The sequence below is a fragment of the Sylvia atricapilla genome, chromosome 1 (genome assembly GCF_009819655.1).
Source record: "Sylvia atricapilla isolate bSylAtr1 chromosome 1, bSylAtr1.pri, whole genome shotgun sequence".
Taxonomy (NCBI): domain Eukaryota; kingdom Metazoa; phylum Chordata; class Aves; order Passeriformes; family Sylviidae; genus Sylvia; species Sylvia atricapilla.
The window spans coordinates 83,431,862-83,445,397 of record NC_089140.1 but is presented as its reverse complement, the minus strand read 5'-3'; the positions used below and the strand labels follow the sequence as shown (position 1 = coordinate 83,445,397).

General features: G+C 41.0%; 1 protein-coding gene across 3 annotated transcripts in view; it reads left to right on the top strand.

Moving 5' to 3' along the window:
- GRB10 (growth factor receptor bound protein 10) overlaps nt 1–13,536 on the top strand; it is a 143,298-nt gene that overhangs the window by 86,451 nt on the left and 43,311 nt on the right. For all 3 annotated transcript variants that reach the window (XM_066326891.1, XM_066326875.1, XM_066326883.1), the window contains exons 4-5: nt 219–435; nt 3,137–3,278. In XM_066326891.1, the coding sequence (XP_066182988.1) occupies nt 219–435; nt 3,137–3,278 (359 nt within the window). The remainder of the gene's footprint in view (nt 1–218; nt 436–3,136; nt 3,279–13,536) is intronic.

Below are 13,536 nucleotides of genomic sequence, written 5' to 3'. Positions count from 1 at the left end.
AGACAAAACAAATGTCTATTGCTGGCTCTTCTGGCTCTTACAGTTGTGGTTTTCTACACTAAAAGAAACACATTATTTCTGCAATAATAATTTGCACTGTAACAATGCAGTTCAGTAATTATGTGATCATTTTACTGAAACTTAGTCATTCCTCTTGCTGCATTTCCTTTGATTGTGACTTCCAGATGTGTTGCACTGCCTTTATTTTTGTCTTTCAGATGACGATGTGGACCTGGAAGCTCTGGTGAACGACATGAATTCCTCGTTTGAAAGTTTGTACTCCACGTGCAGCATGCAGTCGGAGACGGCCCCGCTGCTGCAGAACGGGCAGCTGAGCCGCAGCCAGGCGCCGTCCTCGGGCTCGGGGCCCCCGCAGCCCACGTCCCCCCGGCAGAAGGTGCAGCGCTCCCAGCCGGTGCGCATCATGGCAGTCAGGTAGGCACGGGGCGCTCCCCTCCTTTCCCCTAAGCTCTCCTGAGCTGGCTTCAAAACAGCTGAACTTTGAATTAGGAGATCCGCTTTGGTCTGGAACTTAATAGTGCGTAGAAAATGTCCTAGGTAGGTGAAGGACGTAATATTTCCACAGATTATCACCCTTCTTTCAGTCAAGGTTTGATGTTTCTGCAGTAGCTGATTTGTAGAAGTGTGTAGTTGGTACCAATTGGCAGAAGCTATATCCATAATCCATGTCATTATTTTTTCCAAACTGTTAAAACCAGTGCTCTCAAGTCTGGTGTATACTGACAGCCTATAGGTTTTATTAAACGTAAGAGATAACGTAGATGGATGAGGGTATACTCAACTACTTTTGAAATACAGAAAGTGCCTCTCTCTTTGTGGGGGTTTCCTGAATGGTTTAAGACCAGCAAACAAAAAAGGAGCATGCCTTAGTAATTTATCTGTTCTTCCCACGGCACTTTTAACTCACTCACCTGAATGCGCTGTGTAAGTCATTTCCAAAAAAAAAAAAAAGTGTTAAAGTTGTCCCCCGGTTGGAAGGCTGGGGACTGGAATTCAGGCTTCAAGTGGAAAACTCTTAATGGTGATGGGAGAGTATATAGGTGATGTGCAGGTTCTTAAAATCTTAAAATCTTTTTAGGCAGCAGAAGGAGGGGAGCCACTATCAGCATGAGTAGGTATATTAATTTCTTTCCTGCTAGTTAACAGTTTCTTCTTTGAAAGAAGTGAAAAGTAATAATATAATACAAGGAAAATTCCAGGTGTGGAAGGGGTGGCTTCTAACTCTTTATACTGATGTATTGCTTAGAGGAATGGTATACTTAAGACAGGTAACTTTTCTATTTGAATGGGTATGCAGTGCAGCTAAGTCAGCTGATGATGCCATCAGTTCTACAGGTGCTTCATAGTTAACCTCGAATATTGCTATACTAGAAAATGTACTTTCTGGAGTACTGTAGCTGTTGATGTTTTGTCAATATCTCCATCAATACACTTAAATTATTTTTGGTATTTAAAAACTGAGCAGCTCTTATTTTGAGAACGCTCTGCCTTTTTGAAATCTGTACTTCCATACACACCAGAACATCCTGTGTTTATCATCATCAGAGAAGGTAATGGTGAGACTTCTATTCAGGGTTGTATTGTTTGCCACCAGAACAGGGATTGACTGTGGTCTCCTAAGGAGGTTTATGTGTGTATCAGTTACAGAGTGAATGATCCACTGGCAGCAGTACAGGCACAGCAGAGCATAGCACAGAGAATTCCCAGCTTCAGGAAACCACACCTTTCTAATTGTATTGTGTCTGTGGTTCCACTTCTTACAGTGGAGGCCAGTCAAAAACTTGCAATACATCTCACTGTCACACAGATATGACATGCCTACTGATCTGAAGAAATCTTACACTATCCTATTATCCTGTGCTGGGGAGAACTGCACACATGAGTAGCACAAAAAAAAGTTAAGCTGCTCCAGTTGTTGTTGGCATAGTTCATAGTTGCAGTTGGAAGCTGCTATTTATTACCACCCCCCAGATCTGTAAGGCTCATTCATGGAACACCAAGGCAACTAAATTGCAGTACAAAGTTGCCTGTGGAGCAGATTTCACAGTAGTTAAATTTTGTCATCCTCCAGGTTCTGGTAAGGGCACAGAGTGAGAGTGGGACATGCTGCCGAGGCAAGTCCAGCAGTTGTCTCCCAGGCAGCTGGGAGGAGGTTCTGCTTGCCAAAGGCATGTAGAAAAATAAGAGCAGACTGAGTTAATGATTTGCTTTTCAAATCCAGGAGTTAGTTGATTTGGAAACTTTCATGATTGCCACTAGATGGTGCCTTTTGCTTAGGCATGGAAGGGCAGCCTGCTGCAGTCAGCTAGTGCATCTTCAGTGGTGATGCCCTGGTTGCAGGGAAACCAAGAGCTGTCTGTGTAGTCATGAATAGGTCTTACAGCTGTTCTGGTAGGTTTAAGTTTTTCTTTTGTCCGTGTGGGCACTGCAGGTGTACTATAAACCGGAACTTGAAACTCTGTTATATGCAGGCTCATGAGGTGTACTTCTGTGGATGCAAACTTGTCTGAACAGTAACTGTACCACGGGCATAGGGTGGGAGGGTGTAATTCCTTATTGCTAAAGCCACGTCTTTGCATTTTCATTTCTCCAGGAAATGCCAAGTTGCTTGGAGATAGAATCTGGAATTATAATGCGGTGACTATATTGGTTTAAGTCTCAGCTTAGAGAACTTTACAGTGGGGTACATGTTTGTTTTCAAATCCACTTGGAATTTGGCTCTGAGTGACTGCCATTGTTTTCTCCTCTTTCATGTTGGTTTGGAAGAGCTTTACTGACTTTCTGGCACACACAGCTTAAGCTTGTAATCTAGTGCTTACAACAGTGAGTACAGATAGATATTTCTGTTTATTTTATTTGCACAGTTACCTCAGTTACTCACCCAAGTAATCAAACTATGAGCAACAAAACAAGCATAGATGCCTGATGGGTCATTTCTCACATGCAATTACTTACTTTGTGCTAGGAGTTGCTGTAACTGTATAGTAGTTACCTAGAAAAAGAGTGGGTTTGATTCCTTGTCTTTAGTGTCATTGTCACAGACTCTGGGACAAGAGAGCCAGGCCTAGAGATGCCAGTTTGCTCCTCTTAATGTGTAGTGCTTCTGTGTTTGTAGGCGTCTCCAAGAAGAAGAGCAGCAATTCCGAACATCGTCCTTGCCGGCCATCCCAAACCCCTTCCCAGAACTTTGTAGCCCCGCAAGCTCTCCAGTGCTGGCCCCTGGATCTTTACCTCAGAGTCAACCTGCTAGTAAGCATGTGAGTATGGGATGAAGCTTTGGGTCATCCATTCTTGTGCAAACCAGCAGCAGACTACTTCAGTTGGAAGGCAGAAACAAAGTGTCCAGATAAGTAAAAACACGTGGAGACTTGGTCTGTGAGTAGGGCAGCACTGGCCGAGAGAGTATCTTCAAAAAGGCTTCCGACCTTCTTTGAAAGGTTTCTAAGGAAGAAGTGTAAAAATGAAGTAAGCCTCTTTCAGATAAATGCATGATGTGAATGGACCAGTAATGCTTAATGCTTAATATTTATTCAACCAAAAGGTTTACTGATTCTGAAGTCAAGTGAATTAGCTTAGAGTTGGATATGGATCTGTGGTTTTTGTGCTGCATATTCTAGGTGCAACGAAAACACTGAACAGCTGAATTCTTTAAAGACATAGTGGTGCTTTATTTGCTGTTTTTCATGAAGCTGCTCAAAAAGCAAAGGTGTTCTTAGACCTTGTAACTAGGCACAGCTCATTTTAACAGGATTTAAGGGGAAGGTTGTCCCATGGAAAGCTGATGGAGTAATTTTCTGTGTTCTTGGCAGTTAAGATAGCCCAGACTGACTTCTCATGTGGTCCAGAGCAGTAACCTCAGCCACACAGCAGTTTTTCTTCTCTGTCTACTCCTCTATATGAAACAATTATCTTGTTTTGAAGACTGAAGCTGGGCTCAAAAACCTTTATTTTGTAAACTGTGCTGACCTGCTTGGGAATGAAAAGATGAGTTGCTCTGACTATTGGCTTACAACAGTTCTGTTCTTGAGTACCCAAAAATATTAAGGAGTTCTGTGTCACTGCTCAGTTGGTTTGTAATTAGCTCCTACATCCTCTCTGAGAGATAAAGGACTTGGGTGGGCAGTTGGGCTACAAGCAGTAGACCCAAATGTGTGCCCTCCCATGCTGTGTGTTGCGTTACAGCACCATCAACAGCTGCCTGCTTTCCTGAGAGATACAGTCCATCTCCACTGGTTTTACTGTATTGCTTACACGTACAAGACAGATAGGTAACCAAATCAAACCCTGGGAAAAAATGAGCCTTCCCATTGGGAATTTAGCACAGGACCCTGTCAGAGACCCCGGTCCTGGCTAAGCAGAGAGGCAGTTTTGCCCAGGCAGTGCTGATGTGACTCTGGGGAGATAAAACCAGGGGCAATTCTGCCTCGTGGCACTTGCCAGCAGGACAGCAGCACAGCTGTCTTTCTGAATAAACTGTAGTTTCTGATGAACCTGTGTTTACCTCTCCAAATATTACCCGGGTTCAGGGTTTCTGTGCCTTTTAGCTCTATGTTTTACTAAAATTACCCAAGCTACCCTAAACTTGGCTCTGTAAAACCTTAAGGAACCCTAAATGATCAGTGAGTCAGGTTTTATTCCAGTGACATGGAATTTAGAAACTAGTGGTTTAACAGCAGATAAATTTAAAAATAACCAGTCTTTTAATGTATGTAAGAAGATGGCTATAAAGGCAAATAGAAGATCTTTTCACAAGTTTTACCTTAGAATTTTTTAAAAAAATTATTCTACCTCACTTTAAAATGAAAATTTTTGACAAATGTTTTGAAAGCCTAAAATGACATAAATTATATTTCATAGACATGCTTGCTGCTGAATCTTTTAATCAAAGACAATCCATTATAGTGCTAAAACCTTTTAGGGTACAAGCTGAGGAGGTAAAGCATGTTGGGCAATAACAGTTTCTTTTGTAGATGCAAATACATTGTTCATTTCAGCATATCAGCTCATTGGAGGCAGTTGAGAAACACTGGCTTGGGGTGAGGGAAGAATAGGAAAGTGTTCTTTTCCTCTCTAACAAAGTATTTTGCTCTCTTTAATGAAAGGTTAGAGAAATAAAACTGAAAAAAACCTTTTAGTTTTAGAGGTAAAAGAGAGTAGGTTTGGTTTCTTCGTGAAGGAAGAAAACTACCTCAATTTTAAATGTGGAATATCATTGGATAACAAAATGATCTTTCTGTTCAGCTTCCTTGTAATTTGTTTAATTCAGTTTTAGTTTCCTTCATGGGAGTCTACTAAACATCATGAGTAAAAAAATTGGCAACTTGAGGAATGTTATACATCTCTCTAACTTGAACCCATGTAAAAAATGTAGAGTTTGGGAACCTGAGTAAATTATTTTAGGACATGCTCTGGCTAAGTGTCTGTTGATACAATGCAAACTACTGATTAATAAAACGAGGGATAAGCTCAGTTAAAGGGCTGCAATAGCAAGTTTTAATACCTGGCAGTTAGGGAAAATAATTTGTGCTTTAAGGAAAATATAAATACAGTGTTAAATGCTAACCAAAGTGAAACATCCGGATGCTTAATTTCAGGTTCTCCACTTGCAAATTATGAACACAGATTAAAATTGGAGATGGAAATGAGCCATCTTGTTTACAGGGGATATATGAGGAGCTAGTGAATTCCTTTGATGCTTTTCAAGCATTTACAGGTAAATAAGCCAATAGCAGTTCCAGCCAGCAGCGCTGCAGCTCTGAGCACACAGGGCATCATGGCACACGCATGCTGTGGAGGAAGTGTTGCCTTTGGTCAGCTTGTGTTTGTGGCACTTGAGAGGGTCTCAGGTTAATATGAGATTAATTAGGGATTTCAGAAAGAAGTGAGTATTTTGTTTGCTGACCATGTGAAACAGTGGAGAGATCATTGGGAAGCTGGAGGGTCTGATGACTTCATAAGAAAGGAAATGTTAGTATTGTTCCTCCTGGAACACCTCAGTGTTAGTTAATAATTGTAAAATACAACCCTGCAATGATAAAATCTAGTAATGGTTATACAAGAGGAATTTAAAGATCCAGTCTTGTTAAATGTAGAACAGTCTCATGTCATATTGCCAAGCCTTAGGCAAAAAGAAATGCCAACTCTATTCACTTTTACTAAAGTTGTACTTTTTCCCACTATATTGCTTCCTATAGGAAAAGGATAAATGTGTGAATGAAAGAGTGAGTAAAGGAGCTTTCAGGTCATAAAGGTTGAATTACATTTTTGGCTGAAAAAATTGATATTGTCTTTTTTCATATGCAAAAATTTATTTTTTAGCCGGAGTCTTAGATACAAATTTCTTACTGCTTCTGAATCTCTTCTTTATTTTTTTCATGCAGTTGCCACTGCTTTTTTTAACAAGCAGTTCACAGCATTGCTTTATGCACTGCTCTGCACTTGTTTCACACTCTTGTCTCAGCAAAAAAAGGTAAAAACAGTAAAACAGTGGAAAAATAACTGTAATAAACTTTTCCTACTTTTTAATGTTAAATTATTTTTTCTGTCCTCTCATGGTGACAAAACATTTTCTTTAGTTGTACTCAAAAAAAGTGCAATGATTTCATTTTTTTGAAATTAATTTTCTAATTTCTAATTCATTTTCTAATTTCTAATTCATTTTTTGTACTCAAAGCATTTTCTTAGTTGTACTCAAAAAAGTGCAATGATTTCATTTTTTTGAAAATATTTTTATGAGATCTGTTGGGTAATGGTAGTAATGTCACCACAGCAGGAAGCAGTATGCTACCTCTCACTCTACTGCCAGTCAGGCACTGAACACTGCTTTTAAAGCTGATGGCTGCAGTGGTGTACTGCAGCTGCTCCCCAGAAGACAGACAACAGTGAGAAATAGCAGGTCTTCAGTACTAGCACAAAACTAAAAACACGTGTAGGCAAATGGGATAGTCATTTAATGGGAGAAGCAGTCTGGGAGGTAAAACCAGAGTGTTAGGCATATTGAAATCATTTCAGATTTGAGGGTTTTTTAAACTGTGGATAATCTTCTTAGCTTTCAAAAAAGAACTTAATCTTGTGGATAATTTTTTTCTGAGCAGATAAAGGTTGAGAAAGTCGCACATAATTTACTAGTAAAAGACTTGGAAGAGAAATAACTGTGAACTTTTAGGTTACAATTCAAAGGCTATCCTGCACTGAACAACGTCCACAGTGGCAGTATCTCTGCTAATAGGGTTGTGTAACCAAACAAACCTGGTGATAGTAATTCAGAAATCATTTGTAATTTAAGAGATAGGTGCCTCTTTGGAGTTCACCAGTATGATCCTTTACTACAGGTCTGCAGGTGGAAATGGCTGACTCTGAGCTTAGTTTTACAGTGAAAAATGTTAGATGTTGGGTTGTTGATAGTGAACAGCACATGGGTCTGTCAAAATTGGCACTGCTGAAGTTTTGGTAATGTAGCCAACCAGCTGGTGAGCACCTGGATGAAAAGCACCAACAGATTGTGATGTTGAGTCAGTGGCTGCTTCAGTTGCTGGTACGGTGAATGAGAGAGTGCAGATGTCTTGTGCTTGGAGAAACCATGATCCTTCAAGTAGCAGCTGGCAAAGAACTCTTATGCCCTTGAGTTGAGAGCAGCATTGTCTGTGAGCTTGGACAGGAGGCTGACAGGAGAGGAGCTGCCTGATCAGTGCATGCCCAAGCATTCCCCTGTTCATCATGTCCCAGATTGTCCTCTAAGTATCACCCATCTGCCCATCGACACAGAGCCCAAACCTTCAGCAGACCTCTGAGAGCACTTCCACTTTCCATGCTCAGGAAGGGCAAGAGGAGGCAGGAGCAGGAAGGACATGGTCTGGGTGACACTGTGGCTTTGCAAGACCACTTGATATGCTTCTCCCTTTACCCCATATCTTTGTATATAAGGTTCATGCACACCTACAAACACAAGATCACCCCATGTCTGAGGGGGGGCAGTGGTTGCAGGCCAGGAGAAGGGACAGCTGAAAGTTTTCAAAACATTGTTTACTTAACAGGATAAATATGTTTGTCTAAGAAAAATGGAAGCCAGAAAATTACACCAAACCAAGACCAAGCATTTCACCAAAAGATTGCTAAAAACATCTGACAGCCACCTTACTGCCAAATGAAGTCCATCTTTGTGTTGCTGGTATAAACGAAGAACTAGTTGGTAACTTAGGTTATAATTTCTGGTTGTGTACAAATATTTTGGAAAAAGCATGCAATAATTACATGTAGGTCACTGCAATGCCACAGGATATTAGGCTTAAGTATCTTGTGTGAGTCAATGAAGCTTTCAGCTGTAAAAATAGGGCAAATTTCTCACATCCCCCCTCTATACAGCCCAGGCAAACTTCCAAAACACAGTTTGATGTACCCAAATTATTTACTCTTTTCTAGCAAGTTAAATTCACAAATGGATATGAATTAATGTCATTCTTTTTTCCATATTTAGTTATCCTTCAAGGGAACTTGTGTAAACAGACTTCTTAGTTTTTATTGTTCTAATTACATGTTATGATGCACATTTTTTTATTTTTCTTCCCATAAAACTTTTATATTGGCTCTTTTGAAGATGAGGATGTTGATTTTCTAAAGAGCAGCTGTATAAAAATACGAACGTCTGTATAATGCCGGCATTATGTACTAAGTTAGATTTTGTGTGTGTCACAGCAAATGTTGTATTTGATCTTTCAGTGGAACAATCTTTAGCAACAAGACATTTTGAAAATAAATACTGACATCTGAGTGAGTCAACAGGGCATTACTTTCTCTAAACAGGCCAAATCTATAGTTGGATATAATCTGGTCATTTCCTTAGGTCCAAGTCCATTTCCTTTGGCCCAACTTTAAAACACGGGTTTTCATGAGTATCTGCCATGACACATAATGTTGTTTCTCTCAAATCTTTCTTTGAAGCAAGTCTCTTATGTTAAGTAGATAAATCATAAATTAACTGATCTGCAGCATGTTTCACTCAGATGCATTTCTTAAAGGCAGTTGCAATTGTGTTTGGAAAAAACAGAGGAAAGAGCAGGCCTCTGCTGCAGGGCTGTGATCTAACTGCGTGAAAGCAGGCCCTTGGGTGCCCCTCTCTGGTTTGGAGAAATAACACTTTCCCAAACTAAATGAGCTAAATTTGGTGTGTGGTGTAGGACAGATGTTGCACTGCGTGTCATCTTATCTCCTCTCGCATGGAAACGCGTTGTCCTGAAATCAGGGTGAGGGTGAGTTCACATCATTCTGAAAGTCACATTTACTCATTACTGAAGAAGAGAGTGATGAATATCTGAGGTCTAAGGAGCCTTCTGGACTAAGCTGAAGACCGGCAGCCCTTGGTGCTGTTAGTGCTGCTCAGCAGGTGGGTCAGCAAGCTCTCCAGCTGGAGCCCTGCACGTGGCCCGCTGAGGGCTGGGATCAGCACAGAGGCAAAGCTGCTGTTTCTCCTTCCTCACGCCTCTTACAGCAAGAAGCTTTGTGGTAGAAAGAAACGAGCCTCTTTGTTCTTGCTTTTCTGGAAAGTGCCAGAACAGTAGTTACAGTCCCAACATGAATTACTGGAAATACTAAGGGCATCTCATGCTCAAACCCAAGACTATGTTATTTGTTGGGATTTTTTTGTTTCTAATGACACAAACCTGGCCCAGCTCCCAGGAGCATTTTGGCTCTCTATCCGGAAGCGATGCTGGGCCCATGGGGCTGTGCTGGGAGGAGGGCTCAGGACCAGCAGGGAACACTCCGCGCATCCCACAGTGGGCTGGCACACAGGGCAGGACCCAACTGACCTGGCCCAAGCTGCCTTGTTCCATGTGTCCTGCTACCCTCACTGGGTCTCCAGCCACACAGAAATACTTGCAGTTGTCTTAAAAAGCTGTTGCATGGTAATAATACTGAGCAATAACTGCATTTGTGTGTTTGCACTGCATTTTTGGCTGTGCATCTTAGTTGTGTGTGCCCTTGCACATTTTGCTGCACGTTCCTCTTGCTATATTTTATTAATGGCAGAGTAAGAATATAACTTTGCTGTTCCATGCTTTGATCAGGAATTGACAGAACTGAGGAGCTACAGGCTGAGAAAGCAGTGAAAAATGGGAAAGCATAATATGAGTAGAATTTTGGTGTAAAGATAAGTGCAGTAGGGAATTAAAAAACCCCAGAACTATATTGAGTGACTGTAATCATATCATAAACGAATGGTTGAGATGAATCAGAGATACCATAACTTTGTGCTGATAGCCTTTAAGGAGTCATTCAGCAAGGTAGGAATAGTCACACGGAGTCTGTGTGACATCTGTACTGTCTGGAATCGAGGTGTGAGTTCAGGTCAACTTTAGACATTTTGGATAGAAGCCTTTTTGGACCTCTGCTACCCAGTGGGGCAGGTGAAAGAAAGCACCAACTCATAATTTAGAGCCTCTGCTGTGTGTGTCCTGTGGGACCTTGTGGAACCGGTTTGTAACCAGCAGCTGGTAGGTGAGCTGACCACGAGGTCCTTCCTGAGGTGAGCTGTGGCAGCTCTTGCAGAGCTGTGCTGGCACCTGCACTCCCTTGGACGTATGGAGTGCAGCACTGGGAAGTCACCCAAGTTTTTGCTTGCTTGCTGGCATCCACTCCTAGGGATGAGAGGCAAAGCCAGTGTTTGGTTTGCTCCTTTCCAACCCATCAGCGCAGTTGTTGCTTAAGTGTGAGGAGGAATGCTGTTCATTCAGAGCAGGTAAAAGGCTTCTTTGGACTTGTTTTCATTTCCTTGACAGTGGCCTGTGCCCACAATAAAAGTGGATATCTATTTAAAATGTCCATCTTCACTTAGATGGTGTTTGTGTGTGGATGCATGGGGAAGAAGGAACTTGGAGTTAGTTCATTGTTTTGGTAATGGAATGTTCTTGCATTGTGCCAGAGCTTGCAGATACAGTTTTGTTCCATTTCCTAAACAGGGGGAAATGTCAGTAGGAATTTAATAGCATTTTTGTATTAGAAGAATACTGCTGAGTTAATTAAATCATTGTGGGATGAGTTTCAATTCTCTGTGCTCTTGATTTATAGCCTCCTATTGCTATCAAATTCTTATTATATTATTCTTCCTAGGAGTGCAGAATTACTGTACTAAAAAGTGATTTTGTTTAATTAATGTAAATACCTTCAATCTTTGCTTCAGCCTGGCTGTAATCTGAACATCATTTACAAAATTTACATTAAAGTGAGTTTAATCTGGACCTGCTAAAGGAGAATCTATCACTGGTTCATAGAAGCTACATCTCATGTTTCTCCATTGGCATTAGGATTGCTTGTTCTCTCCAGCAGTAGACCCTGCTGCTGCCAGAGTTACTCGAGCTGGTTTCTCTTGCTGCATTTCAGGAAGCAGCAGAATTGGAAATATTGCTGTTGTGCTTCATGCCTGGAGTGTTTGGGTTTTTCTGGTGTTGCTGAGGGAGAAATGAATAGCACCCTGAAACAGAATGGATTGACTGTCAGCTGGAAGTTTGGATCCAAGAACCCATGTTGAGCATGGGATGTTTCTGGGGAGTGTGAATAAAGTAGCTTTGTCACAGCAGACTTATTTCCAGTGGGACTTTATTAACAGTAAAGAAAACACTGTTTTGTAAGTTTTTATGGGAGAAGGGGATGAAAGTGGGAGAGACCTTTAAAAGCTGCTTCTGTGTCTTAGCAAACAGGTGCCACTTTATGGCATCCAGGTCTTTTCAGCCAGTCTTTTCATCTGCCTAGATCTCTTGTCTGGCCAGAGTGAGAAACTGCTCTGCTTTTTGGGGTTATTTAGAGATGGGCTGTGAGGACACTGCTTCACCTGCACACACACAAAGTTTACAGTATGCATTGTCCATCCAGACATTCCATAGGAAGGTTATCTCCTGCTCCGTGCCTCACAGCTGCCGGATGTCCCGCACTGTGGGAGGAGGAATTTGGCTCACTGAGGAAGCATCTCCTGACTGGGACTGATGCTTGTGCCTGACAGTCACCAGGGAAGGTTGGCTGCCTCACCATGTGCTGGCCTTGCTCGTGTTCCTCCTCTCGCCTTTTATGTTCACCTTTAAATATTCCTTACCATCCTTGCCAGAATTGGTAATAAGAATAGGAAAAAGCCATTCATAAGGAACAAACATTGCTTGAAAAAACTGCTGAAAAAAAAACCAAGGAGGTGCAGAACTTTCATGAGAGTATTCCAAGCTAAATAACAGTGTCCCCATAGTAAAACACCTGGGTTTAATTTTACAGACAAGTCACCCTCAGGCTTCTATGAGTCATTTGTGAATGTGTCCTTGCCTGCAAACTTTAAGAGCAGCTAATTCCTCTGAAGTAATTTGCTTGTCACATTTTTGCTGGTTACACTTATTTTCCCTATTGCTTATGAAAATCTGCGGAAAGCAAGACAACCACAGTGTTTCTAGAACTTATGATGGCTTTACAGATGTTTTCAGCAATTCTCATTCACCAAGTTCTCAGTTCTGCTGAACAAGCTATAGATGGGATCTTTCATAAGCATCAAGGATCAGGTACACAGTTTTAGCATTGAAAAATACCTGTTTTGCTTCAGTTTATAAATGCTTTTTACTAAGTTGTCACGAACTCCAGAGCAGTGTTATGTTTAAAAGTTTGAAGAATACATATATACAGACCTACACATATATATGCTTGTGTATAGGAGAAGGTCAAAAGATTATTTGTACTGTCTTGTGATTGGTAGTACTGTCACCTTATAATGCATTTATGGGACAGCTTGAAAAGAAATAGATACTAAATATATAAAGATTACCCTCCTCTTCATGAGGCACAGGAAAGAAAGCTAATGTTGCAGGAATAACATCATCTAGTCATGCAGGTAAAACCTTGTATTTGATATTCTCCATGTGTTTCTCTGTGTTATACGCTAGTTTGTTCCATATATTTTTTTTTCCATGACTGACCTTTGAACTTTTTTCTGTAACAAACTGGCTTGTTAAAGCTTTGTAAAGCTCATCCAAGTGAGGCTGAGCCTTGCCTCTTATTACAGCCTTGTCAAATGAGCATGCTCTAAAAGGCAGACTCAAATAATGTTTTGCTGAAAAATGCTCTTGCTGCACTTGAATGTAATTTCATTTCTAGCATTTAAAAGGTTCTAAATATATTTGAGAACCTCTCTTATTGTCTTCCTGAGTGGTGCTGAGACTGGGTTTTACTCCTGAATGTGGATCCAGTCAATGTTTTAGGTGAAAATTTTGGTTTATGCTTTTTGTTTTTCTTTGAGAATACTTACCCACCATGAGTTGCATCCTAGTCTTTTGGGGGTTTTGAGTGGTCTTCTGGCATAGGGTTGTTGTTTTTTGGTTGGGTTTTTTTTTTTTTTTTTTTTTTTTTTTTTTTTTTTTTGCCTGCACATGTGAAAAGGTAATCTAAATCCTGAGTTTTTCATCTTCTGCAGAGAGAGCCTGTCATTCCAAGGGAAGTGAAGTGCTTGTCAGCTGGGGGGCCATGAGAGCACCACATTCAGTCCTAGGGATAAAG